The sequence below is a fragment of the Melospiza georgiana genome, chromosome 1, assembly GCF_028018845.1.
Source record: "Melospiza georgiana isolate bMelGeo1 chromosome 1, bMelGeo1.pri, whole genome shotgun sequence".
NCBI lineage: Eukaryota > Metazoa > Chordata > Aves > Passeriformes > Passerellidae > Melospiza > Melospiza georgiana.
The window spans coordinates 127,456,331-127,482,391 of record NC_080430.1 but is presented as its reverse complement, the minus strand read 5'-3'; the positions used below and the strand labels follow the sequence as shown (position 1 = coordinate 127,482,391).

The following is a 26,061-nucleotide window of genomic DNA, read 5'->3' as shown; positions in this document are numbered from 1 at the left end:
CAGCAGCCAACAGGACAGGAGTGAGTGCAAGGATGTGGTTGAGTGGGATGACCAAACTGCCTGAGATGCTATTTGCCAAAATCTGGTGCATGGAAAGAGGAAAATCATCATTTACCAAATTAAAGAGTAATTACCAGAATTACCAGAAGACACTTGGAAAAAAAAAAGTCACCTAAACAGAAATGCAGATGAAACATAGATATGTTGTGAGCAGGAGAGGAGGGGAGCAGGGCAGCAGGGTGGAGACCCTTATGGATATTTTTTCATGGCCTGGGGGCTCTGCTTCTCTGCAGGCACTCCCAGCTGCTGCCCCCAGTTTGTGCAATGCCAGCACAGGGACACCCCAGAATCTCCACCCCAGGGGGTCTCAGTCACCTCCTGTGGCTGCCATCTGCCCTTTGAGAACAGAGGTGGGGCAAACCGGGGCATGCATCTCCCACAGCAGGGATGTGCTCTGCTGAGATTAATACTAGAGAGGGATTTGAAAATTATGGAATAATTTTATAAAAATTTGCAAGTATCTAGAATTGAGTATGATCTCTTGTTATAGATATGAGTCATGGGTTCCAATTAATTTTGTGTTAATAAATCAATAAATCACTCTAATATTGGTTTGGTTTAAACTATACAAACTGAACAATTTCTCCCGGTAAAAATTCTACCCTTATGAAACTGTTATTCCAGTTCAAGATTTACTGAAGGAAACTCTCTAAATATTAGCAGCGGAGAACCTCCCTGGAGAAAAACCCAGATAGTTCTTCAGAAATTCTGAATTAATAAAATGTATGAATTTATGAAATTCTGAAGAGATTAAAATTAATTTTAAGTATTTAAAGATCATTTATTTTGTAGCCCTTTAATGATTTCTGGAATGGATTCCATGTCATCATCATTCTGTGATCTGGATGTAGCTGTCAGCTTCTAAATAGAGGATTTCAATATAGATTTATCTATATTGAAACTGAAGCAAAAACATCCCATGTTTCTTCCCAGAAATACATTGAAACATTTTTCAAAAAATCTAACACTATACTCTTTTCATGATTATTTACCTTTTTTTTTTGGCAACAATTAAAATACTTTAATCTTTCCTGATCATATTTCTACTTGTCTACCTCAACTTTCTCCAAATAGAGCTTGCTCATATCCACTTTCAAGGTTTGTCCAATGGGGGATTATAAGCAGCATGCATATTAAGCAAGAGCAGCTTGTGACCATTTGTACCTAAGCAACCAGAGCATATTTGTTCCATAATTGGTTCTTCTTTATCTATCAGCCCTGATTTCTTCTGCAACAGGTTTTTAAATCAGAAAATTACATTTTGTAATAGATAGACATTTGGTTGGAGTCCAAATTAGGCACAAGACGCCCCAGTGAAGTATCTATTTTTTGTCTTTTTACACAGATTTGGTACCTTTTCTCATTAGCATATCTATTTTATTAAAAAAATACATGTTACATTTCTAGGTTACTGAAGAACACAAGGACATTCTCTTCTTATCAATATTCAAGAGCATAATGGCATGTAGACTGAAGGAAGCTTTATTGAAGGATAAAATGGAATTGGGATGTCATACTGTAGAACTTGCTGTATTTTTTTTTCTGTTCTCATTCCAGATATATTAGGATGGGTGCCAAGCAATCATTAGTAAGCACTTTTCATGTCTTTGTATTTCAGAAAATGCTGACTTGATGAAAGGTTAGATGACTAGCCTTCATTTCTGTAGACATAAAAAAATCATATGCCAAAATGAGGACAATATATGGTAGCCATCAATTCTTTGGGGTTTTCATTGTCTCAGCTCATGAATTTTATACCTTCTTATAAATTCTAAGAACAATTTGACATTTTCTGGTAGTATCACAGAGCCAGAGGATCCCTGTGAATACTAATGAACTTTTACTGGAACAAATATATGGTGTACAGTGATGATGCAGTTCACTGTCAAAGTATCTCACTCTAGATATACTGCATACCATCAGAATTTAAAACAGATGGCTTGGAAGTCTAGTGGTAATTTTACATAACCACTAAAAATAAAAGATTACGTTTCCTGTGAATTACTATCCCTGGACTGCCCTTTCACAGAATTCACGGAGCACATGGATCAGGACAGGGAAGAATGCTTAACCCTTGCAGGATCAATGTCATGCTCCTGAGACTGGAGTTAAATCAGTGAGTGCCTGGGACAGCAGACCAGACCCTGAATCTGTTTCTCTTTTAGGCACTGCCATCAAGGCAGCACACAATTTCAGAGAGAAAAGACATGAAATTACCTGGAATTGTAATATTCCACCTTCCTGTTCTGTGCCCTGTTCCAGTTAACTAAATCTGAATCAACTGACACCTTAAGTTTTAGTTTTGATACTTTTCAGATTCTGTGCTCTGTTAGTGTGAAGTTCTGAGCTTCATATTAGGGGATGGCAAGCTCTCTTCACAAAGTAGACAAAACAAATCCTTCTCTACTTGGGACCAAGGACAACTGACTCAAATTTCAGGCCCAAGAGCAAAAACAATGGTGGACTGAAGAGAGAGAAACAGGAAGGATGAGATTTCATAAGCTAAAGCTACAACTGGGCAATTAACTCCAATATGGTAATGGACCAGAATTTATAAGAGTGTGCGACCCTGTGGCCGGTCGTCCATTTTGGTTTGACCATTTTGGGTTCATCTTGGGTGTCACCCTGGCAGGGCTCTTGTACTGCCCAAGGTGGATCCATCAAGGCCTTTTAATAAATACCTGCTTTATTCTTTAACTCTGTCTGGCCTCTGTTCCAGGTCAGCCTTCTCAAGGCATCACAACAGTGAGATAAAGTTCTGTCGTTCTGCTTTTTACAAAACATTTCTGTCCAGTACTTTATGCACTTTAGTCATGTTGTCTGAACACAATCAAAGAAATCACACTTTTGTTTTTGTAAAAGGATAGTACTTATGACAATGTTACTCCAAGAAAATTTCATTTAATGTGGGTGTTTGCCCTGCTTTGAGCAAGGAAGTCAAAAATGAATTTCCAGTCTTTTTGGTCCCTTGCCAAAATGTACCAAGAGTTTCTGTATTTGAGCTTTTGCTAAATGACCATGCAGTTCTGCACCTCCATCCTTGCCAGGATGCTGGTCTCTCACTGGGAACTGAAAGTGCACAGAATTATTAAAGCTTCCCGTTAGACCCTGAAAGGAACAGCTTGGAGGAAAAAGGCAAGTAAGACAGCAAGAGCTGTTGGTTAAACAGGCACTTGCTATAAGAAAAAAGAGAAAGTAGATTTTTCTGGAAGAGGCAAACAAAAACTAGAACTAGAGGAATTTTATTGAAAGGGTCAATGTATGACTGACTGTATGGCAATGAACTGATGTCAGTGTAAGGAAAAAAGAAGGTATTCTTTCTAAGTGTGATCAGTGTTAGTGATAATCACGAGTTTCAAGATGAAGACCAAAGTAAAACGACAAAAAGTGATATAATTGGAATTTAGAAGCTTTTTTTCTCTTAACGTATTTCTGTTCTACTATTAGTAGAAAAAGGAAACAGAGTTTTATGGTAAAGCTTGTATGTTACTACTGTCCACTATGTTTTGGTCAATATGCTCCTAATGGAGTTAGTGTCTTTTCTTTTTCTTATACGTAAAGGCTTGGTCTAGGATGAAAATATTTTTGAAGTTACATCAGATTAGATTGAAATTGGTACCTCATTTTGCACACTAGACCAAAAACATCCCAATATAACCACTTTTACTACTCACATCTAAAAATATTCAGAGGTTTTTTGCCTTTTCCTTGTTTGCCTGTAGATTTAAATACATCAAAACCAAAGTTTAAGACCAGGGAACAAATAAAGCAGTGATAAGTGCCAATTAACAGAAAATAAAGACCTCTAAAGTCAGGCTGTAAAAATTCACAACTGTTTTTCCAGATGCTGCAATGCTAGTATGAGTGTTGATTTTATCTTGTTGTAATTTGATCATTTGCATTTAAATTTTCTCTAAAAGTCTGGGTAAAAAATAAAATAAACCCTAGAAAGAAAAAAAAAAATCCCTAGAACAACAGCCACCTCCTTACCCACAAAACTAGCCTATGTTTCACAAGAATGTTAGCATGGAACTGTTTCCATAAAATCAGTTTTCACACTCTTGAAAATATTATCAGAATTTACTTTTAACTAAGGTCTGAATGGCTGAAGTCTCATAACAGCTCACTCTGAAGTATTCATATATGTACATGGATTGAATAGGAAAACTACATTGAATTGCACTTTTTAGATTTTGCTAATACAATTTTAAAAATAATAATTCTTAAAATAACGTCCCCTTTAGTTTGCGATAATGTAAAAATAGTGGCTTTTTTCCCCCCAGATAAAAAACACTAAAACAACCAAACACAATTTGATGAACTCTATATCTTTAAGGATTTGCCTAAGACATGGATCTGGTCTTATTTACACAGTTATCAAATATCATTTCTTTAAGTCAAGGAATAACTAGAACTTTTCAAACTTTGGCAATTGGAATTCCTAGGACTGCAGCAAGATCATTTAGTGCCAAACTTGATTTTCAAAGTTGGACAAAGGCAAATAGTAATTTTCACTCGAGATATATCAATTAGGAGTGACTCTGTAAATCTATGATGCAAATTTGTCCTATTTGTCACATGCACTGTAGTATATTAGGAAAAACTAAACAAAAAAAACCTCCAGGGAATAATCAAAAAGCCCAAACAGAAAAAGAAGCCAATAACCCCTTTCTTATAGTTCTGAATTGCTAAAACTGCATCTGTTTAAGGTACCATCTTAATTGTTCAAATCAATATAGTAATTTGGCCTTATAAGATGAAGAAGTTCCAATTAAAATTAAATCTTTCACCTTACCTAAATATTCCTTTCCAAATCTATCCAGTTCTCTAACCAGTGATTCTTGTTACTACATGATGTTCTTTAATTTCTTTTAGCCCAAATGTTTTACTAGTGCAGAAGATTAACATCCTACCTATTACCCTGTAGCCCAATTTAATAAGATTTCAAAATACCAGCCTGTGACTTTGCACAGATTTTCAGAGCACCACTGCATTACTTCTTTCATACATGTTCTGCCATCATTTGCAGGAGAACTGCCACTTTCATAGATACCATACAGATCAACTGCTGGAGTAACTATAATCTGCATTTACAAAACAAGAACCTTTTGAAATCATATCTAAATTCACAATCCTGTTACTAATCTTGAGTAAAAAAAAATAAAAAAGAAAGTGATATTCTTATTGTGGAAAAGAGAAACTGCCGACAAATTGACTGATTCTGTTAGGAATTAATGTGGTGTTTGCTTTTCTTTGAATGTCAAGCTTTCATAATGATATAATGAAACATAAATTTTTAGTGTTAAAAATAAATATGAGATTTTAAAAAATGCATCTAGGGACAGTAAAAGAGCTAGTTAATATTATTGTGAGGCTGTTCTCTATCACCTTTGAATGGCTGGAGAAATCAGGAGAGTTCCCTGATGACTGAAAAAAGGCAAATGTCACACTCATCTTCAAAGACAAGAAATAGGCTCTGGAGAATTACAGGCATAATCAGTGTTATCTCACTCGATTGGAAACATTAGGGTTTGCATGCAGATGATTAATCCCAGCCTCTGACATCACCAAAAAGTAGCAGCTTGAGTCTGGAAAAACACAACACATTTAAAAAATAAGGGCAGTGTGACATGACAGAAGTCATGAATAAGAGAGACATTTCTGGGACAAGCTCTTATAAATGCCAAATACATTTGTAAAGTTAACAAAAACTGGGAAAATAGGCTAGGGGAAGACAGCAGTAAAATATTTTAAGATGAAGTAATGTGGTAAAAGGGAAAGAACTTGGAAGAAGTCAAGGAGGGAAAAAATAAAGGAATATATGAAAATATATGAATATATGAATATATGAAAAAGAAATCATGAATATATGAAATATATTTCATATATTCATATGAATATATGAAAAAGAAAATCATGTCCTCAAGTTTTTTGGGAACTGTCTGTGCATGATCTGTGTAGCTTGGAGCAGGACAGTGAATCTGTTGCTGACCGACATGTATGTAAGGCCTGCTTCTGTGATCAGGACAAACTTTAGTATTGAAGGTGGACAACCCCAACCAAACAAAACAAACTACAGGGAAATCATCCTAGGAGCTGTGTCCAGACTCATGAAGGACAAGATAATGAGGAGCAGTCAGTGCATTTGGTGAGGAAAACTGTGACCAGCCCAGTGAGCTTCCTGTGATGGGATGAATAACTTAACAGAAGGGGAAAGAGGTAGTTTAAGTGCCCTTCATCTTCAGCAAGGTCTTTGACACAATGTCCTATGGCACCCTTGCAGCCAAAACTGGAGCTATGGGTTGCATGCATGACTGGGAAAGTGGCTGACAAACCTTTTGGACTGTTCACTATTTTGGGTCAGCCTTGCTTTGAGTAGGTTGTTGGACTAGATGAGGTCTCCCCCAACACAAATTATTCTACAATTTAACAAAAGCTGTGACAGTATCAAATCAAGGGATAAAGTTTACCTTAAAAAAATCATTAAAAAATATTTTTAAGTGTCTCTTATAAATTTAAGATGCTGAATTATCATACGGCTGAGAAGTGAATCACAGCTTGAAATGGTTTCAGATTTTGCCAAGTGCAGGTTTTCCTGTCATCTAGTGTCTATTTATTATCTACTCTTTGTTTTACACTTGCTATTTTCAGTAAAATATTGTGTTCCTCACATGAAACACTAACAAAATAGACATAGATTTCATTAAGTCCAGAAATCTTACAGTTGTAGAAGAAATAGAAGATATTATACACTTCCCTGTTTATTTCAAGATCTGAAAGTTAATTCCGCACTTCAAAATCATCATGTTCTGTTCCTCTTTTTCATGATTGTGTGAAGAATGAAACAAGGCACAGGAGGATTAGAATCTGACATTTAACTGCAAACAATAGGATAGGTGGGACAGATATCTGCAACAAATTACCACAGCATTCTATTGGATTTGCTGTTTTTAATGAGGTTTAAATCTCATAAAAAATGTGTATGGATAAGTGTGCTTGTAATAAAAGTGTTCAGAGAACATCAAGTCATTGCACACTTTCACTGTGGAGACTAGGTAAACAAACAACAGACCTGACCAAAAGAAAAAGTTATTAAAATACTGAGACTGCCACAAAGGAAAACAGTTGGTCTTTAAGTGCACCATTTCACACCTAAAAAATAAATAAAAAAATTAAAATATCTTACTCATGGAAGCAAAGACTCAAAGACTTTCAAGGAACTCCTGTGCACCTTTAGTTCTTAGTTGTGGAAATGATTGTACTTCTTTTGGGGGCAAGCTAGTGTATATCCACAGCTTTCAACCACCTCACCGTTATCATTTAGTGTGAGAAAGCTGAGGAACTCACATATCTGAACTTACATGTAAATCAAATTAGAAATTCCATGCTGGGTTGGAATAGAGACAATGTCTTCTTAAAGATATATTATCATTTTCTAAGTAAAACAATGTATTCTCTAAGGTAAACTAAAATCCAGCCTAATCCCTTTTCAGTTGGCCTTTTGAAAATTATAAATCTTGCCATGAAAAAAAGTCTGATTCAGTTTCCATTAATTTTTTTAGGAGGTACTGAAGTCACTTAAAGGGTTATAACAATTAAGGATATGAATAGTTTTCAGTTCTGAGTAATTAAAATACCTAGGAAATTACTTTTACTTGAAACTTCATAAGCTTTTAGTGGAGCTCATTAATAGTAACATTTCTTCTGGAAAAGGGAGAAGTAGTATAAAATAAGAGCATCTAATTTGTCAAATTTCTCTTATTTTTTTCTAGCGAACTTTTCTTTTCCAGTATGACATGCTGAAAACTAACTGATTTATTAATAAGTTCTAAACAACTAACTTTGGGGTTTTTTTTCCCAATATACGTGCCTTGCACAGTTTTGCTGATGATGCTGTCTGCTGTTGAAAGAATGGTAGGATTAAGTGTGAAACCTGAGAAAGAAACAGATTTCCTCCACTGTATTTTCCTTAGATGTGAAATGCAAGTAGGCTTAAGACATGAAATCAAACCTGAGACAGCAAATGTGCTCTCAAAACATTTCTTGTCTCTGTTAAGTTAAATAGAAGAAAAGAACACTTTCATTTTAGCTGAGCTTGCTGTTAAGAAAGGAAAGAAACAGGAAGAGTGATCCTAAAAGTTCATCATGCTAAAGACCAGCTTCCATGAATTTAGACTATGATTATGAGAAGAATTTTTTATGCTACATCAGTATTCTGGCAGGAAAAAAATTTGCTATACTTCCTCCTCCAAACAGCTGAGTGGTAACTTGGGAGGAAAATCTATTTCAAGGCTTTAGCAATCATAGTCCGAAGACAAATAACAGGGCTGGGGCTTACCCAGAGTCTGCAGTACACTAAAATAGCATTATTCTCTCCTGTCACCATTCAGTGCTGAATACCTATTGAAAACCCCCATGCCTCAAATTACAGATTAGAAAGATAAAAACTGACCTGTCAGATTTAGATAAGAAATCTTCTGAATCTCTGCCCTTTCCATACAACCCATAGCAGAAGTGAATTTCTACATATACCTTTTGGAAAGAGGTCTCCAATGAAATGTTTTAATAAAAGAATGAGAAAAGAAGTATATATGGCAGGCACACATTAAAAAAAAAACAGGTGACAAGACATTAGCAACTCTAACGGCATCAGTACAAGTGAAATAGTGAAGTATTGTCAAATGATCAAGAAAATATCACTCATTCTGGTTGAGATTCTATCTAAAATTAAAGAAGCCAAATGAATGGAAAATAGTCTTCAAATTAAATCAAGCTAGATCAAGCAAAAGAAGTGAAGCTGCAGATTACAAGACCTCCTAGCATACCAAACCAAAAATTGGAGAGCATCCTAGAGATAGTTCTTGTTTTGGTACTGTGCATTCCACATGGGACTTTGAGACAAATATTATGAGAGAACCTATCACAACAATGTTTTTATCACTGCTTAATGTTAAAAAAGTTCAGCATTTAACATTATAAATTTGCTATACAATTTTAGTGGTCTCAGCAGCCACTAATCAAAGAAAGTAAATTTAAGAAAAGGTAAAGAATTCTGTCCATCACAATGGAAGCTTCTTACAGACCTGCAGAAGAAATAAAACAGCATTAACTTCAAACCCAGAAGGACCCTCTGGATATGGTTTGCTAAAAAACCCAAAAATAACAATCTCATAAAGATATGAACATAAGAAAGGCATAATACAGAGGTGTTTGAGATAACATCATCTAAATGTTTTGAAAAGCTCTTACAAAATGACTAAGGATATATCAGATCCATCTTAAAAGAAGACTTAAAGTGTTTATGAAACCCAAGGCTGAAATGATGAAAAAAGTAACATTTTATGCAGATGGACCATGTGCTATATACAGACATGTCAAAAAGCAGAGAAGGACCTAGAAAGATCCCATAATAACACCTTGTCTATGATTTTAAAGATGAGCTGCCCATGCAGAAGATTAAATGTATATTTATATGCATCGTTATAAAGCGTTGAAGGAAAGGTTTTCTTTCAATAACATCTGTTGGTGACAAGCAATCAGGTCATCATTTTTGGTATTATGATGGAGGACATGCTTGACATTTGCATGAACTGACATCAGGCTGCTCAAAGTACAAAATCTTATTCCAGGAAGAACTTTGCAAACTTTCACTTTATGATAATATAAAGAATTTCACAGAAAGAAACATCAAGCAAGCAATAAAGAAAACTTCACCCCCCTAAGTTCACCTCATAAATAAACTATTTTATTGATATGTGCTTTTCTGAACATGAAAAATAGATTTAAATTGTAGTTTCACTCAGAATTGACCAAGTCTCACTAAGAAAGAAATAGAAACTTTTGTGAAATATGGGGGCTCAAACTCATTCTTTCTTAGTCCAGGGATTCTCAATCTAAGGAATCAGGTCATTCTATTAAAATATGGATTTTTCTTTCATGATGAAGAATTCAGCCTGCTCTTCTGGAACAAGCATACATCAATTGTGCAACTGTGCCCTGCCCTGAACTGCTGAGGGATGATTGTTAAAAATTACCCTCCCTTCCTACCTTTATATGAATTGTTTTACATGCATGGATAGCACATGGAATGGTTTGTGTCAATGTGAATATAGGATGAAGAAATATTGATAATAGAAATGCAGAAGAAACAGGACTGTGGAGTGACAACAAGATTTAATCATGTTTTTCTCTTCAAGAGCATGAAACTGGCTTATAATCTGCTGCTATGGCTGCAGGATCTTACTGCAAAAATAGAAGGCATAAAGTATTGGGAGACACCAAAATGTGTAACAGTAAGGGACATATGAAAATTATCCACTATTAGAAGACTCTATGAAGAAAGATTCTTGTATCCAAGGCCCTCTACAGTAAGACTTGACACTCCAGTGTGCTATTGCATAGACCTCACCAAGACCACAAGGGCATGGGTAGCAAAATGTCTCAGCAAAATAGGCTGAGACCCATGAGATAGGTCTTTGGACAGGATCTCTGTTCCTGCACAGAGTAGGCTGAACCAGGATTACAATGGTTCCCAAATATAGAAACAGGTTGGAATAATGGAATGAAGAGTTAGTTCTAGTGGGCAAAATTTAGCTCCTCTGAGCTAAGCTGTGGAAATATAATTAATAATTTTTCAGATGTTTTGTAACAATCTGCGTGTGCCTGAGGGCTTGATGATGAAGACATTGACTAAGAAGGGATTTAGTGGGAATGACTCAGTAAAGACAGTGCAAGCCAGGGTCAATATCCCAAGTTTCACTCCAGGTTCCTGTGACATTAGGCATTACGTTCATCTTGGCTACAAATGCACTATGTTTTGGGTTTTGTTTCTGTTAGTTTGATTTTGGAAGAAGACCACTTGGTCTTTTTGCTTTATCATTACTTTATGTTTAGTTCAACATAAAAAAGTTCTGGATCAAATAAACTTCCTCAAAACCTGGCCTGGATGTTAATAGCTACTTTACAAAAAGAAATTGGTATCACTTTTGAAGTAACTAACAAATAATTATATGAGTTCAGCAAATGCAAAAGTCCTCCCCACAGAAGCCAAGACTCACAACATCTCACAAGTTTTATAGGTTTATGGGTACTTTATTTTACTATTCAAGTATTTGCTTATTAAATTTTTTTATTCTCAAACTTACATGATAATGATAATTCCTTATAGAGCAGTTAACAAGCGTGATTTTGCTTTTGCTTAAACACTATTAATTAAAAAGTGGATTATTTTATCAGAAGAATACAATATTCTTTGAAGGACAACTTTCCAGTATTGAAAACCATATGCTATAAAGTTATCATGGCTCATCAGAATGTAAATACTTTGCTTTCTAACTCTCACTTGCTTGGAAAATTACCTGCGTATTACTGAGTTACAGTTCTCAGATTATTTACTCCATGGTGTAAAGCTCCATGGTGTAAAAGTACAATATATCAAAATGTGAGCCTGCAGAAATTACAAATGACCAAAGAATTTTCTATGAAGTGCATTGTCCTTCCTGGTCCTGTAGTATAAAAATTACAATACACAATCTCCTAATGCTATGCGATCTAAAACAAAATTTGAATACATGAATCATAATTATGTGTACATAGTTATTCTATTTTTAATATTCCCTTAAAATATACATCAAAATATCTAAATATTCCCACTTTTTCATTATATCAGTAAAGTCCATGCTAAGGAGTTTGCTTTAGGTAGTCATTGTCCTTGCCTGGAATGTTTTGACCCGCATTAAAACTCAAGTCTTTACAGATTTATAGAAGCAAAATAAGAAACCTTTTCAGTTGCTGCTCCACTATGGTCTTTAAAACAAGACAGCATTGCTTTCCTGATAAATCCTGCCATTACATTAGTGGGAGGTAGGTTGGTAAGAGTACCCAGAATGCTCTAATAAATCATGACTTATGTTTGTACAAATAAAAGATTGGTATGCTTCCATGCTACTGACTGAAAACTGATGACTAAGTGGAAATGGAACAACCCCTAATTTAGATTTGACTTTCTTATCTTAGCCTATCGTTGTCTTAGATAAATATTAGTCATCCAGAAAATTTGGGTAAATCTGTTATTTTTTTAAGTCAAAATGCTTTTTTTAACAAATTAGTTCACTAAAACAGCAAAAGTATTTATTCCTTTTAAGACAGAAACTTTCATGACACAATAAATGTTTTCTGTAGCTCAGATTGAGGTGAAAAATTGTTTCAGTCTGGAGAGTCCTTGTTCTACAAATACACATGTAAGTCTCTCAGTGTTGTTAGACATTACAAACATAAAATAGAAAGGATATGTTTTGAGTAGAGGCAAGAGAAACAAAAGATAAAACAGCCTTATTATCACATCAGTTCAATTTGCAGCAAAGGTATATGTTGAGTCTCTCTAAAATCTCCCTTTATTACCTGCTATTCACCTTGGATATTTTCTACTGGGTAGTTATAATTTAAAAAGCCCCTTCAGGGCTCTTGTGCTTCTCAAAAGGATGTGTAAAAGTGTATGTCTCTGAAAATAAATATCTGCAACCAGCATCTTACCTTAGACTATGGGTCAATATACACTCGGAATTCAGAGACTGCATCTAATTTAGACCTGAAGGCGACACAGGTGAGTAATATTTGTAGCAACAGAACACGATTCAAGCTACAGAGGAACTAATTTATTAGTAAAAAAGGGCATCAGCTGGAGAACTACAGCATCTCTTGTAGTCTTGGCGCTATAATCTTTCCTTTTCCTAAGGATCCAACAATGAAATTCCATGTGTCTTTCATGAAAAAGAACAAAAGTACAAGCCTTAGACCATTTAACTTTTTTTATAAGATACCTCTAAGAAGATACCTGTATAAGCCCTGGGTTATATGCACAAATGAAGAAAAATTCTCAAGTTAAAGGAATTATCCTGGTATAAAAATGTGCATGAAAATGGAAAAAAAAATTAGGCATAATAATTAAGGTATTATAAAATAGAAGGCTATGAACTATTAACCAAGAACAATCAAAGGGACATTATGATTTAGAAGTTGATATGATAGTTATACTAGAATTTCAGAGAGAAGTTGCGATGCATATCTTTATCTTAAAATCTTTATGTATGATTGAGTGAGGGGATGGAGTGTACTGTCAGCAAGTTTGCAGACAACACCAAGTTGGGTGGGAGGCACTGCAGAGGGATCTGGACAGGCTGGATCAATGGGCTAAGGCCATTGACGAGGTTCAATAAGATCATGTGTTGGGACCTGCACTTGGGTCTCAAGAATCCCGTGTAGAGCTACAGAGTGGGGATGATTTCCAGAATGTCTGGAAATCTGCCTGGAGGAAATGAGTCCAGCAGTGCTATTTAACAGCAGCTGAACATGAGCTGAAGTGTGCCCAGGTGGCCAAAGAAGGACAATGTCATCCTGGCCTGTATCAGAAACTGTGGCCAGCAGGACCAGGAGAGTGATCATGCTGTTGCACTTGGCATTGGTGAGGCTGCACCTCGAATCCTGTGTTCAGGCTTGGGCTCCTCACTATGAGAAAGGTTACAGCTCATTTCCTCAGCCCACAGCTGCAATGAGGGACTTGCACCATTCATTTTTGAGCAAGCATGTGTCTAATACTTTGCTCACCAGAGAAGGATGAAATTACCCTTGGTAAAGTTCACAGACTCATTATTTCCTCAGAATAATTCCTATTCATCCTGTCTCTTTGCCCTATTTGGAAAGGAAGTGGATATGCACAAATATTCTGTAACTCACAAGTGTGCATAAAAGGGTAAAAAACTTTTGAGAAGAGTTAATAGTGTGGATGTGTTCCCACAACAAAGAACATAACTTGCAGTTTTGTCCTAGAACAACTTCAATATTTTCTCAACTCCAGCCTGAAGCAATTTACAAAATAATCATTGTGAAGCAGACTCCTGTGCCCTATACTGACCTGTCTCTGTCCTGAGGGCAGGAAACCATGCTATTCCCATGAAGACATAATATTACTTCAAGAAACTACACTGTACTTCACAATAATAGCCATAAATTTCCCAAGCATATTTTTTTGTCTTCCTTTACGATCTCTACCCCACAACTTTTTAGAGTGTGTTGCACTTTATGAAACAGGAAGATTGGAAATCACGTAGCTCATGAAATCCTCTTCCTTCAAGTTGCAGTATCCCTGGCACCACCATTACATATCACTGACCACAACACACTTCAGAGTTGATGGATGAGACCAATAGCAGGCCAAAAATAATGACCCCCAGGAAGCTGGCAAGACCTAGGGTAATACCAATGTTTTAGATTTGTACGACTAATTTGAGGAATTTTCTAAACAAAATGCTTTGTTATATACCTACTGAGCCTAATCTTTTGTGGCTCCAGCTCAGAGGAAACATTTAGACAGGATATGCAGTGAACTGTGTGGCACTCTAAAAAGCTACAAGAATTTACAGGTTCAATTTTAAATTTCAGATGCACACATCTGAAAGGTTTCTGACTCTGATAATAGAGCTGCATTATTTTGAATGGCATTAGTCCACAAAATGCAGGAGCTAATGTAAACGGTTCAGTTCGCCATACCATGAAAGAGCTAATGTACATTATTAACATAATCTAAATGAAGCTATGCTTTCTTTTGTGAGGTTCTGAGTACTAGAGTGTATAGTAGTATCAAGCATACACCATGGAATAATGTTTTTCAAATATTCCCTTGCTCAAATAACTTTCCTTATCTGGTTATCATCCAGCCCTCACATTACTAATTTATTCTAATTCAATTTAATAGGAAATTCAGCTATGTTAAACAAGTTTATTTGTATATCTGTAACAGGATTTTCCTGTCCCTTTCCCTAACTTGATTGCTGACATAAATTCATTAGTTCTATTTATTTCAGAATGCAAAGCTCTCAGGAGTGAGAAAAAAGTAATTTTCATCTAGAAGTTTCACAGCAATGCACTATTTGTGCCAAAGATGTTCTGGGTCAAAATCCCAAGTAAATTTTCTCAGTCATCTACTCATTAATATGTGGTGACTGTTAATGTCTACTGCCAATTAGAACAATTCATAGAACCAATTTCTTTAATGAGAAGTTCCATTTTTATAAATTCATTATTTTTGTCAAACCATACTGATAGCAACTGTATTTCACATATAAAAAAGACCAAATTAGGAAGGAAAAAAGAAAATCTCACCTTGCTTATTCTTTATATTCCTTGATATATTAGGATCTGAAGTATGAATATGTTATCAGGAGAATGTGCAGAAAAATCATAGTATTTTAAGATTAAACAGTTGAAACTTAATATTGAGTAAATAATTTCTGTTACTATTAAAATATTCAAACAACTCAAGCAATTATTGGTCACTTAATTTCCTTTGCAACAAATTCACTTCCCTGCTGCAGAAAGCACAAAAGTACACAGAGTAGTGCAAAGGCATTTCCTTGTACAAAATGCTTGGCATATTACAGATGCCACAAGAAATACTTAAAGAGTCTAGCAACGATAATCATAGTAATAACAGGTCTATTGCCTTAGGAAAACACAGTTTAAAAAATCTGGTCAGACCAGTGTGCAAGAAGCTGTAAGTAATGCACTGATGGCATTACATGGCCTATTGCTTGGAGAACACTGCTCCAGGAAATGTCTTCCATTAATGCCATCCCACAGACTGACTGTGCTGCCTTGCTTTTATCACTTGAGTTCTTTTATTTCACTCATCTATATGACTTTTCCTAATGAAGTTCGAAAGCAATCTCCCCTTGAATACAATTGAAATTATTTAATCTGTTTTACTCTTGAACCCAAAAGGTAGGAGTTAAAATATAAAACTTAAAATTGCTGTTCAATAACTGTGATAAAAGAACAGTCCATGTAACACAAATGCTTCAATTTCTACAAACAATCAGAAAAATAGATTTCCACAGCCTGCAACACTGAAAACGAACAAGCCATATTGATTCTTTATGGCTTGTTACAGCCAAAACACTGGCTACACTTCACCTTTTCCTGACGGAGCCATTACACACTTGGTGTTGAATATGAGCAATACAATTCAGAGCTGTAGTGAAAGAACTCTGAATCCTACCAAGCATCTTGCTGTATTAAACATTGCTACTGTATATATATGACTGTGTCTAAGAATGGACTCCAGGGCTTATCACTGACAGCCTACATAGGCAATTCAAAATAGCTTCCAGAGGTAAAATTTGCATTATGTAACAACTAGATTTTACTTAAGCATTCATGACAAAGCACTAGAAGAGAAAAATATTACTTTTTTTTCTTTTGTTTATTTAGAATTCAGATGAAGAATGTTTACACTATTATGTGGGAAACCTGCAATCTTAGTTTTTAATAATATACTTCTCTAAATAACACTGTTATAGTTTGATTTGACATGATTTCAAGGACAAATAAAAACTATTCTTTTGCTTCTGTATAATATCTGACACATCTGTGGGCTGGGTATCATTTTAGATTCATTACATGAAAGATAACCTCATCTATTAGACGAGCCCTGTTATACTACAGTAAATTTACTAAAGTAGATTCTATGAAAAAATAGTCATTTTTTCTTCACAAGAGTAATCATATTCGCTACAGTGGAATTACAAGTAAGTATAAAGTTTTCAGAAGTGATCTGTTTAATAAATAAGCAGTTTGTAGGGCTAAATATTTTGTAGCACCTAGGTAACATGGTGCTACATAACACCATATGCAGCACCATGTTAAGCATTCTGTCAGTTCCAAAATCCTGGAAATATGCTGAGATGGAGCATGGGCAAACAAACTCACTAGTCCTGCAGGCACCATCAGCAGGTGGTATTTCAAACAGAAGGGAAAGAGAAAGCAGCATTCCAGTGGCATTAACAAGCCCTTACCTAGCGGCTGCCCCGCAATGATTCTGGCGTTCTCTCCCGCCACGGCGGCTCTGGCGTGCCTCTCGCTCATGTACTGTACGAAGGCATAACCTTTGTGCACCGAGCAGCCCACGATCTTCCCGTACTTTGCAAAGATTGCTTCGATGTCGCCTTTTTTGACAATAGCTGTGTTCAGATTACCGATGAAGACTCTGGAGTTGATGGACTTTGGGTCGTTCTTATTGGTGACATTGCTCGTCTGTGTTTTGCCAGTCATGGTTGGATCACTTGGCTTTAAACCTTAAATAAAAAAACAAAGAGAATTATGTTTCCAAGCATACAGTTACCCCGACTTTGGATGATTTTTACAACAATAATTCACTTTTAATTTTTCACTTTGGGTGAATCTCGATTCAGAAGAATCAAACTATCAATAAAATCAACATAGCACATTTTAAAATACACCTCAAAAGTAAAATTTAAACTTCTTATTTTTATAGTTGTGGAATATACCAATACATCACTTAATATAATGCTGTGATAGCAGAGCTTTACTGTAATCATATCTGGATTTCTGCTTAGAAATTCAATATTGACTTTTTAAGTACTTAGCCATCTAGAAACTGCAAAGCAAGAGAATGAATCATTATCTACTGTCAAAGAAATGAACATTCAAGGCCACGTAGAGAGCAAACTCTTAAAATGAAAAACAACTCTGCTTTTGTTTAGTGTCAGTTAGAGCACATTTCTCACCAGTTAAATATCGCTGTGAGGTGTGCAAGGCAGGTAACATACAATTCTTTACTGCAATCAATATGTTTCTATCAGAACAATTTTCCCTGTAAATTCAGTACCAAAAAAGAAGTGAGAAAAGTCAGTGGCTTATGTTCTGAGAATTAAAAAGTAGAAAAATAAACCACTTTAACTCTAGGAACACAGATTTTCTTGCTTCTTTGCTCTTTTATCTGAGGTCATGAGTGGAAATGCAACCCGGTAAATCTCTGATGGGAATAACCACATTATTTCTGGGAAAGATTTGGTAAAAGAAGAAAAAAAACCCCAACACTTCTTGTGTTCATCTCACCTCACCCCTCTGAAGTGGATGTGATTATCGTAATTTCTATGCAAATTCGGCCTGCCAGCAGGTCTGTCTATTTACATATTTATGTCAAGTTACTTAGACGGAAATGAAATAAAAGAAATTGTCCCACATCTGCACTGCATTCTCTTTAGCTTTAGTAGACCACAGAAATGTAAAAAATATGCATAGCTTTAAGTAAACTTATTTTGTCAGAAATAGGTCATTTAGGCAGTAGTAAAATATGGGCCATGTCTTACAGCCAAGAACTATGCTACTATTTTTTAACCTGTTCATGCTCTTGATTAGATCCGAGTAACAACTCAGGCAAGAAGAGAATCCGGTTATATACTTTTCACAGTTAAAACTCAGTTCATTTCTCAGAATGAAAAGGTATAATAGCTTCTATTCTGAACATCTAAATTGGAAGTTTTGTATTTTAAATCAGTAGCTACCATACATGAAGCTAGAAAAAGGAACTATTGTCACTGAACTCCACAGAATACCTGCTGAACAAAACAGCCACAGTCACAGCCATCAGCACTTTGACTGTCCTCCATCCCAGAGGATCCAAACCCCACCTTCCAGCCAAGAACAAACAAGAGAGATGTATGGGCAGTCCTCCTAAGTCTCAGCAAACAGCCTGCTTCGTTAAATGAAAGTGTGCAGCAGAGCTGCCAGTCAAATAGCTTTCACTTGATTAACAGCTCAGCATGGCAACTTTATGCTACAACATTTAGAAGAAAATAAGAAAAAGGGTAGGTTCCTCTAAGTTTATTTATTTTTAAAATACATTGTGGAAACATAACATACTGTATGCATGCACACATTTCATCCTGGAAAACCAGGAAAACTGCCTTGGACACAAACCTCTGACCTTTATCATAACACAAATTTCATACTCTATATTTCTAGATTGCTGTGCAGATTGTACATATTTGATGTCATGTCTGTATATAGCTAACCTGAATATTGTGAACATTCAAAGTAGTATGTTTAGTACTGTAATATTATCAAGGCAAACCATTTACAAAATGTAAATATAATGCACACTAAGATCCACCTTGGCATAAAATAAACTGCTTATGTTTTCTGGGACCCAGGAAGTTTAACCCTATCCTACATACACCTGTACTACACAGGAGTCAAAATGACAATAGCATAGCCATGTTAGCTTAAAGGGCCCTACTGACCCAAACTGAAGAGGTAACACGGCAGAATAACAAGGTATAAGAGTAACAAGGTATAAGAATAACAAGGTTAGTGCAGTTGCTGATGGACAGGGAACAACTGGTATCCCCTGTGCTGCTGAGTTACACAGCACTTCAAATACCACTCTATTGGGAAAACTTACCATGGAGAGTACTGTGTTTATCTTTGTGAAGATCCAGGGGAAAAAAAAAAGCTTCATCTGTGCTTATACAATTTTTAGTATCTTATCTATCTAGTATCTGATAATATCTATATTGATTGAGCTGGTAGCTGGTTATTTTAGTAAACACATAGAGGTAGTTTATCACAAGTATGACTGGCTTAGAAAGCAGTAGCCTGGAAGGGTACACTTGTCTCTTCCACTGCTGCATGACTCTTCAGTAAGATGCTTTTAGTGCCTCTGTTTCCACTTTCTAATCTTCAGACCAGCAATTTTAATAAGTGCTATGTTTTAATGTTTTTTTTTTTATATAAGTTCTAACACAATAATGTGACCTCTGTTGGAATGTTTAAGCATGACTAACAGACCATTAAAAAAATCCACGGAGAAAAAAAACTACAGAAAATCTGCCAGAATTCAAGATTCTCATGAAAAGTATATGCAACAAAACACTTTATTTATCACCACCAACATTTTCTACCACACACATTACCACCACCATGTTTTCTAAACATTCTACTACACTCTGTATTTCCTCTGTTGTTTAGCCATTTAACATGGGATTTGGAGAACTATTGTTATTTCATAAAAATCCTCAGTTTTGCCCAGTTTTTCTATGTACTAATTTAAATAGACTTTGAATAGGACATTGAATATTTCTCTGTTGTAATTGTTCTTTGCAATGCAAATTTACAATATTTTTATAACACAAAGAGAAGTAGTTGTCTGGTGGGTTCTCTCATATTCAAATGAGCAGTCAGGAAAACATGCTGCAGAAATTCAAAGGGTGCTAATAATACTAACATGAATCATTGAGATTTGATTGCCTTGCTGGTCACAATACAACTGTGAATATTTCATTAAAATCAAAGATCTGTGGGATCTTTATTACAATGTGAAACAATTTATGGTAACTTCTACACCTCCCTTCTAATATACATCAGTGAATACTGAATTATACCCATTCTCTGAGCTATCAGTAAAATCACAAACATTGTACCTCATACAAATGCAGAACTAAATGAAATAGTGAGAGAAACGTATCTGAAATAATCTCATTTTGTTGCAGCCTTTAATAAGGTATCTTGCTAATTTCCTATTATTGAAGTGATCCTTTCTGGTAATAAATTCCTCCTATATGCCGAAAATATCTTTTAAAAAATGGTTTACAAACAACATTTAGCTGTCAGTGCACTTTATATTTATTCAATGCACTTCACTACATACAGCATTGTTCTATGCAGTAGCTGATTTAATTATTCTACCAAGAAGTAGCTAGTTCATCTTGGTATAGTTAAAAAAAAAGTAATAAATTAGGCCATTTCTTTTACTACGCAGATCTCTAAAATTCTTTCTTAAACATCAACATTTCTAATATGTCAAACTGGAATGAAGACACAATTTAAATTAAATCATCCTAAAATGAAATTCTGATCATCCGGGACGTACAAGTGAAAAGTTTAAACCAGTCAATTTGAAGTGCAAAAGAAGGGAGTAGAATTTAAGTCTTGGCTTCCCTCACTTTTCCAGCGTTTTCTGACAAAGCTTGGCTAAGCACCAGCACGACAATACATTACTTTGTGGCTGTGAAACTCATCCTCTTCCCATAGCATGCATATGTGAAGGCACAGCTCCATGCCACAGCTGCGGCCCCTCTGGGCTGTGCCTGGCACCAAGTGCAGACCACAATCCCTTTCCAGCTGTGCCATGGCCCAGTGCAGCGAAAACACAAAACTCGAATCGAAGAGAAAGAGAACACCTTGTCAAACTCTACATTGCAGTAACTCCCAAGCTTTTCTTTTAGGGAGTAGGGTCAAGGCACGATCATAAAAGTCCTGTTGGGACTTCTGCTCCCTGTGCTGCTTTATGCACTTTAATAATGATTCTTCACATAGTAAAATGCAAAATATGCCTTTGAACTGACAGCGATTTGGGCAAAATGCAAGAAAAATTTAAAGATATATAAAAGTTTGAGGATATTAAAGGAATTGTGAAAGCAATTCATTTCAGCATTTTCCCAATTGTACAGCTGTTTCTTATTTTAAAGTACTGAGAGGAATCCATGACTTCTAACTAAAATTTCTACCAAATACTGAAACATTGTCTCTGGAATTGTCCTTATGCATTTTCCTATGCTGAATTAACCAACAAGGCTAACCTGTAACAACCTTGTTATCATTAGAAAAATAAGATAAATCTCTTTAGAAGACTAGGAAATATTTATATTGATGACTTGGGTTTTCTCTCTTATTATTTTCTCTTATTTTCGATTTTTCCTAAGATCTATACCTAATTTTGCTTTAAAAAAATTGTCTTCATTAAATTTAGTAATACTTTCAGGAGTTTCTATGTATTTATGTTCTTTCATCTTAGAACTGTTTCTTACCTTTCAACAATAAAACCTTTTAACTAAATAGAGAAAAGTCTACAGATTTGAATAAACTAAGTATTACTTGCAGTGTCTTTAGGAAAAAATAGGGTCTACTGAGGAAAAACTGAAATAATAAAATCAAAAATCTTTAAGGAACAATAATCCTCTCTGAAAATTAAATAAAAGAGTGTTACTTTTATAGACATTTAATTTCAAACTTTCATGTATTTATATTTTTTTACAAAAGAAAAAGGGAAAAATCAAATTCACTTTCATTTCCCTTCTCCCACCACCCCTCCTCCAAAACAAAAAAAAATTGTTTTGAGATCGTGTTTAGAGCTGGGCCAGTAAGTAATCAACAGCCTGTACTAGATGTGTGTGATAGCAAAAGAGTAATTCTGTGGAGAAACATTTTTAAATATGAAAATTTCCATCACTGAAAAGTTACTCTAAGCACCAATAAATTCCAAATCTTAATTTTTGATATTTATTATAAGATGATTGAACGTTGAGATTCGTAGTGCACATTTGATTATTGCAAATCCTTCTTAAAAAGATAAAGCCCTTAACAGACACAGGGTTCAACACTCATGTTTGTTTCCACAATGAAATCCACAGTAGGAAGTACAGACTGCGAGAAATTAATTGCTGGGATATCTGGGGGCCAACCTGAACATTCTGGCAAAAAATCAAACATCATAGTATTGGTCTTTAGATAGACAAAAGGCAGCACTATGTGATGTGATCAGTCTCTGGCCCAAAACACCTTGAGTTTTGCTCTTTTCAGCATTTCCAAGCAATCTCTGCCCTTCTGCTAGCCAGTCTCAGTTAAAAGCTGAACTTTTAGTCAATATCAAATTTCAATTGTTGCTTTAATAGCTGAGATTTTCTGTGGTGTGCTGGGTTTGAGCTTAAGAATCAATAATTATTAAAATTTATATCAAGAAAAAAAGATTATGCCATAAAATATTTTCTCTAATTTTCAATTAACTTTTAGAAAGAGTGATAACATTAACACTTTTATAGAGTTGCAGAAAATGTTAAGGTATTTAAGCATTTGAAATATTCTTCTGTGCATCAAATATCCTGCACATAGATTTATCTTGCATTGGTACTTTACTGGCATTTTATGAAGAAAAGTCAATATTCATATTAATTGCTTTAATAAGTAGTCATTAAAAGTATTTTATCTCCATTAAATCACTACTTGAAAAAACCCCTATAAAATTTTTCATATCTTTTGGAAACATGACTATTGGATATTTCATGATGGCTGTCAGAAATGGGAAGGAGGGAAGAGAGGACAGAAAGCTATCAGATAAAATATATTTTGTCTTGGTGAAATTCTTTCTTCTTTATGTTTTAAATTCATTTTCATTGAATTACTATATCTAGGTCACAGAAATAAAGAAAAAATTTATTCATAAGATGCTTAGTTATATTCACATCAAAATACTCAGGCTTCTCCAGTCATCATTAAAGTTAAAGAATATGCCTCTTCTCTCTCTCTGTCTTAAAGATATCCTGCCTTTTTATTTATTAATAAATTAATTTGTTTGTTTGTTTGTTTATTTTTATATGGTTTAGCTTTTTGTTTCCTTTCAATTACTTTAAAGAAGGAGTTGACACATCTTGTCTGTAACGCGGACAATGCTCCCTTCAAGTCGGCATTTCTGGAGCTGCATAAATGACAATATGCATCAATGTGCCACATCTTGTAGAAAATGAAGCACTGAAAGATAAAATGATATAGCAGACCTCACTTCATCTTCTGCTGTCACTCTTCTTAAAGAGACAAATACTGTCTTTGTGGGAGGTGAATAAAACATATCTACTTGTAAAAAAATTTAAATTTTTATGTTAGGGGTTAATAGTAACATACCAACAAAAATAAACACTTTCAAGGATATATTATTTTACATTAGTTGCTTAAGCTTTTGGAACAGTAATGGGAAGGAGTGCACTCTATCCCAGGAGTAGTACCACCAGCAAGGAGTAGGAGTAAAAAGGAAAAGATCTGTACAGGTGAATGGAACATCATCCTTAGCCTCTTTAACTCATAGGAACCTTCTCCTACCTTAATAGGCTAGAGGAAATGTAACCTGTCAGCAAAGAAAAGTAGGGATTTTCCCTCCTACTCACATGCTCTTTGTTCTCAGGATGTAGAAAATAACCCTGTAAAGAAATATGTTTCTCTGATAAAACATTTGATGAGCACTCCTTCCTCCTATTTAAACCCTATAAAATACAAGGATTTATTTATACATTGTCCAGATGCAACTCTGGGGGCTAAGATAAAAAGTAATCGTGATAGCACATACCAGTATAACTGTGTAAACCATAGAGTGAAATCAGGGAAAAAAACCCCTAAGAATTATTCAGAATTTTAAATAGGGTTCAAATTGGAGTAAAGATAATGCATTATTTACCTGTGTAATTTCTTAAAGAGATACACACTTCAATGATATATTTAAGAGATCTGGACATTGAGGTCACTTAGCAGATTCCATAATGGGACCTTTGCTATTGTCCTACAGGTAATACTTCACCTTTCAAAATATCTCAAGGAGAGAGAGCACAATTTGGACACTATTTATATTAATTAGTAAATTAATTACTAATTTTAATTACTAATTTTAATTAGTAATTAAAATAATGTGTTAAATATGATACTTTAACATGTATTCTTTGGATCTATGTGCTGGATATGTCTATCCAGGAAATGGTAATAGAAATTTTTTGTATTAGGATGCATTGCTTTTACTTGCTGTCAGACTTGTTCTTGGAGAATGAAATTAACAAGTTTGGGGTCTTTTGTTTGTTTTTTAAGCAAAAGGCAAACTTCACTTCCAATATTTTGACCAGATCTATTTGTAGCCAGCTATCTCATCTCTTTTAAGTCATCATTTATCATTTATGCAGCAAGTTATTTTAATCTTCTCTAATCACTCATTCCTGCTGAATTTTTAATAATTTTTAAAGCATTTCTGACTTTCTATAGTTGACTAAATCTGTTTTCAGTCTTCAATTTTGGGTGCAGTGGCAGTAAAATGTGCCAGACTTCTGTCTTTCTCATCACTTGGTTACTTCGTGATACTATGGATCACCTAAAAAAATCTTAGCTATATTTGCTGTCATGTGTTATTTCCAGCTAATCTTGTGTTCAGTAGAAATGCTTGGTGTCATTTGGCACTGTTGCTCCCTCTGTCTTTGTGCTTTCTCTTCAGCTTCATATCACTGTGAGGATTAAATGAGCCTTGGCAAGTAAGATAGTCTCCTACTATTATTTTTTACATTTCTAACCTTCCTAATAAACTCCATCAATTTTCTCTGCCCTCAAGGGAGTTTACAGTCACAATGTACAACATCTTCTGAAATTTTAATTAATGAATTGTTTTAATGATTTAGACTATAAAGCTATTATTTAAAACTGGCTGTAATAAGGGTACCAATGTCATGGTCAGATGTTTCCCCAACACCACGCTTATTTCAATCCTTCTCTGATATGTACTAAGCTGGTTTTGGAACAGATGAAATAAAGCATAGAAGAGCTGATATGAAGAATTTTTTCAAATTATTCTTAAGGGAAGAAAATTATTTTGGAAAATTTGTCATGCATTTTTAAAATCTGTTATTTATTGCTCATGGAAGTGCTATAATCAGCTCAGAGGTAGACAAATTTTGTGCTGTTGAAATCTCTGGAAAAACTTTTGGTAGCATTATTTTTGACTAGCATTTTGCTCCCTTATGTTTCTTCTATTATTTTATAAGAGTTTGAAATTGGATTTGAGGAATTTCATGGTCTAGGCTGTTGAATACCAAACAAGAAGTCAAGAGCTTCCAAATTGTAATCCTAGCTCTGGTACAGACTTGATAAGAGAGTTTGTGCAAGTCACTTAATATCTCCACGTTGTCCTCTTTCTTTGGAAACTGGCAATAATAATGACAATATTCCAGCTCAGTGGGTTGTTGCATGAAAGAAATTTAAAAATGCAAAACACCAGAAAAATGCTGCAGCTCTAGGAAGTGTAATAGAAAATATGCAGTTTAATTGAAAGCATAAGAGTTTGTTTTGAGGATTAGTGGTATTCTTGTTTTTCTGATTTTTGTATATTTCTAAGTATTTTCTATTAATGGGTATTTCCTATGTTTTAGCCCCCCTACTAGCTGATCAAAATAATTATTTGATCTTTCATAATGGTGAGAGGTATTTAAGAATACTTGAATTTCACAATCAGAGTGAAACTGTAATCACATATTCTGTTGTACTCACTCCAAAATGGCCCTCTCACAATCATGTATTGGGGATTTATGGCAGATGACCACACTGTGCATCTGGCTTGTAGGAAGACAA

General features: G+C 35.0%; 1 protein-coding gene across 4 annotated transcripts in view; it reads right to left on the bottom strand.

Moving 5' to 3' along the window:
- RALYL (RALY RNA binding protein like) overlaps window positions 1-26,061 on the bottom strand; it is a 368,275-nt gene that overhangs the window by 168,866 nt on the left and 173,348 nt on the right. For all 4 annotated transcript variants that reach the window (XM_058042361.1, XM_058042353.1, XM_058042378.1 and 1 more), the window contains one exon: window positions 16,908-17,186. In XM_058042361.1, the coding sequence (XP_057898344.1) occupies window positions 16,908-17,163 (256 nt within the window). In that variant the 5' untranslated portion in view covers window positions 17,164-17,186. The remainder of the gene's footprint in view (window positions 1-16,907; window positions 17,187-26,061) is intronic.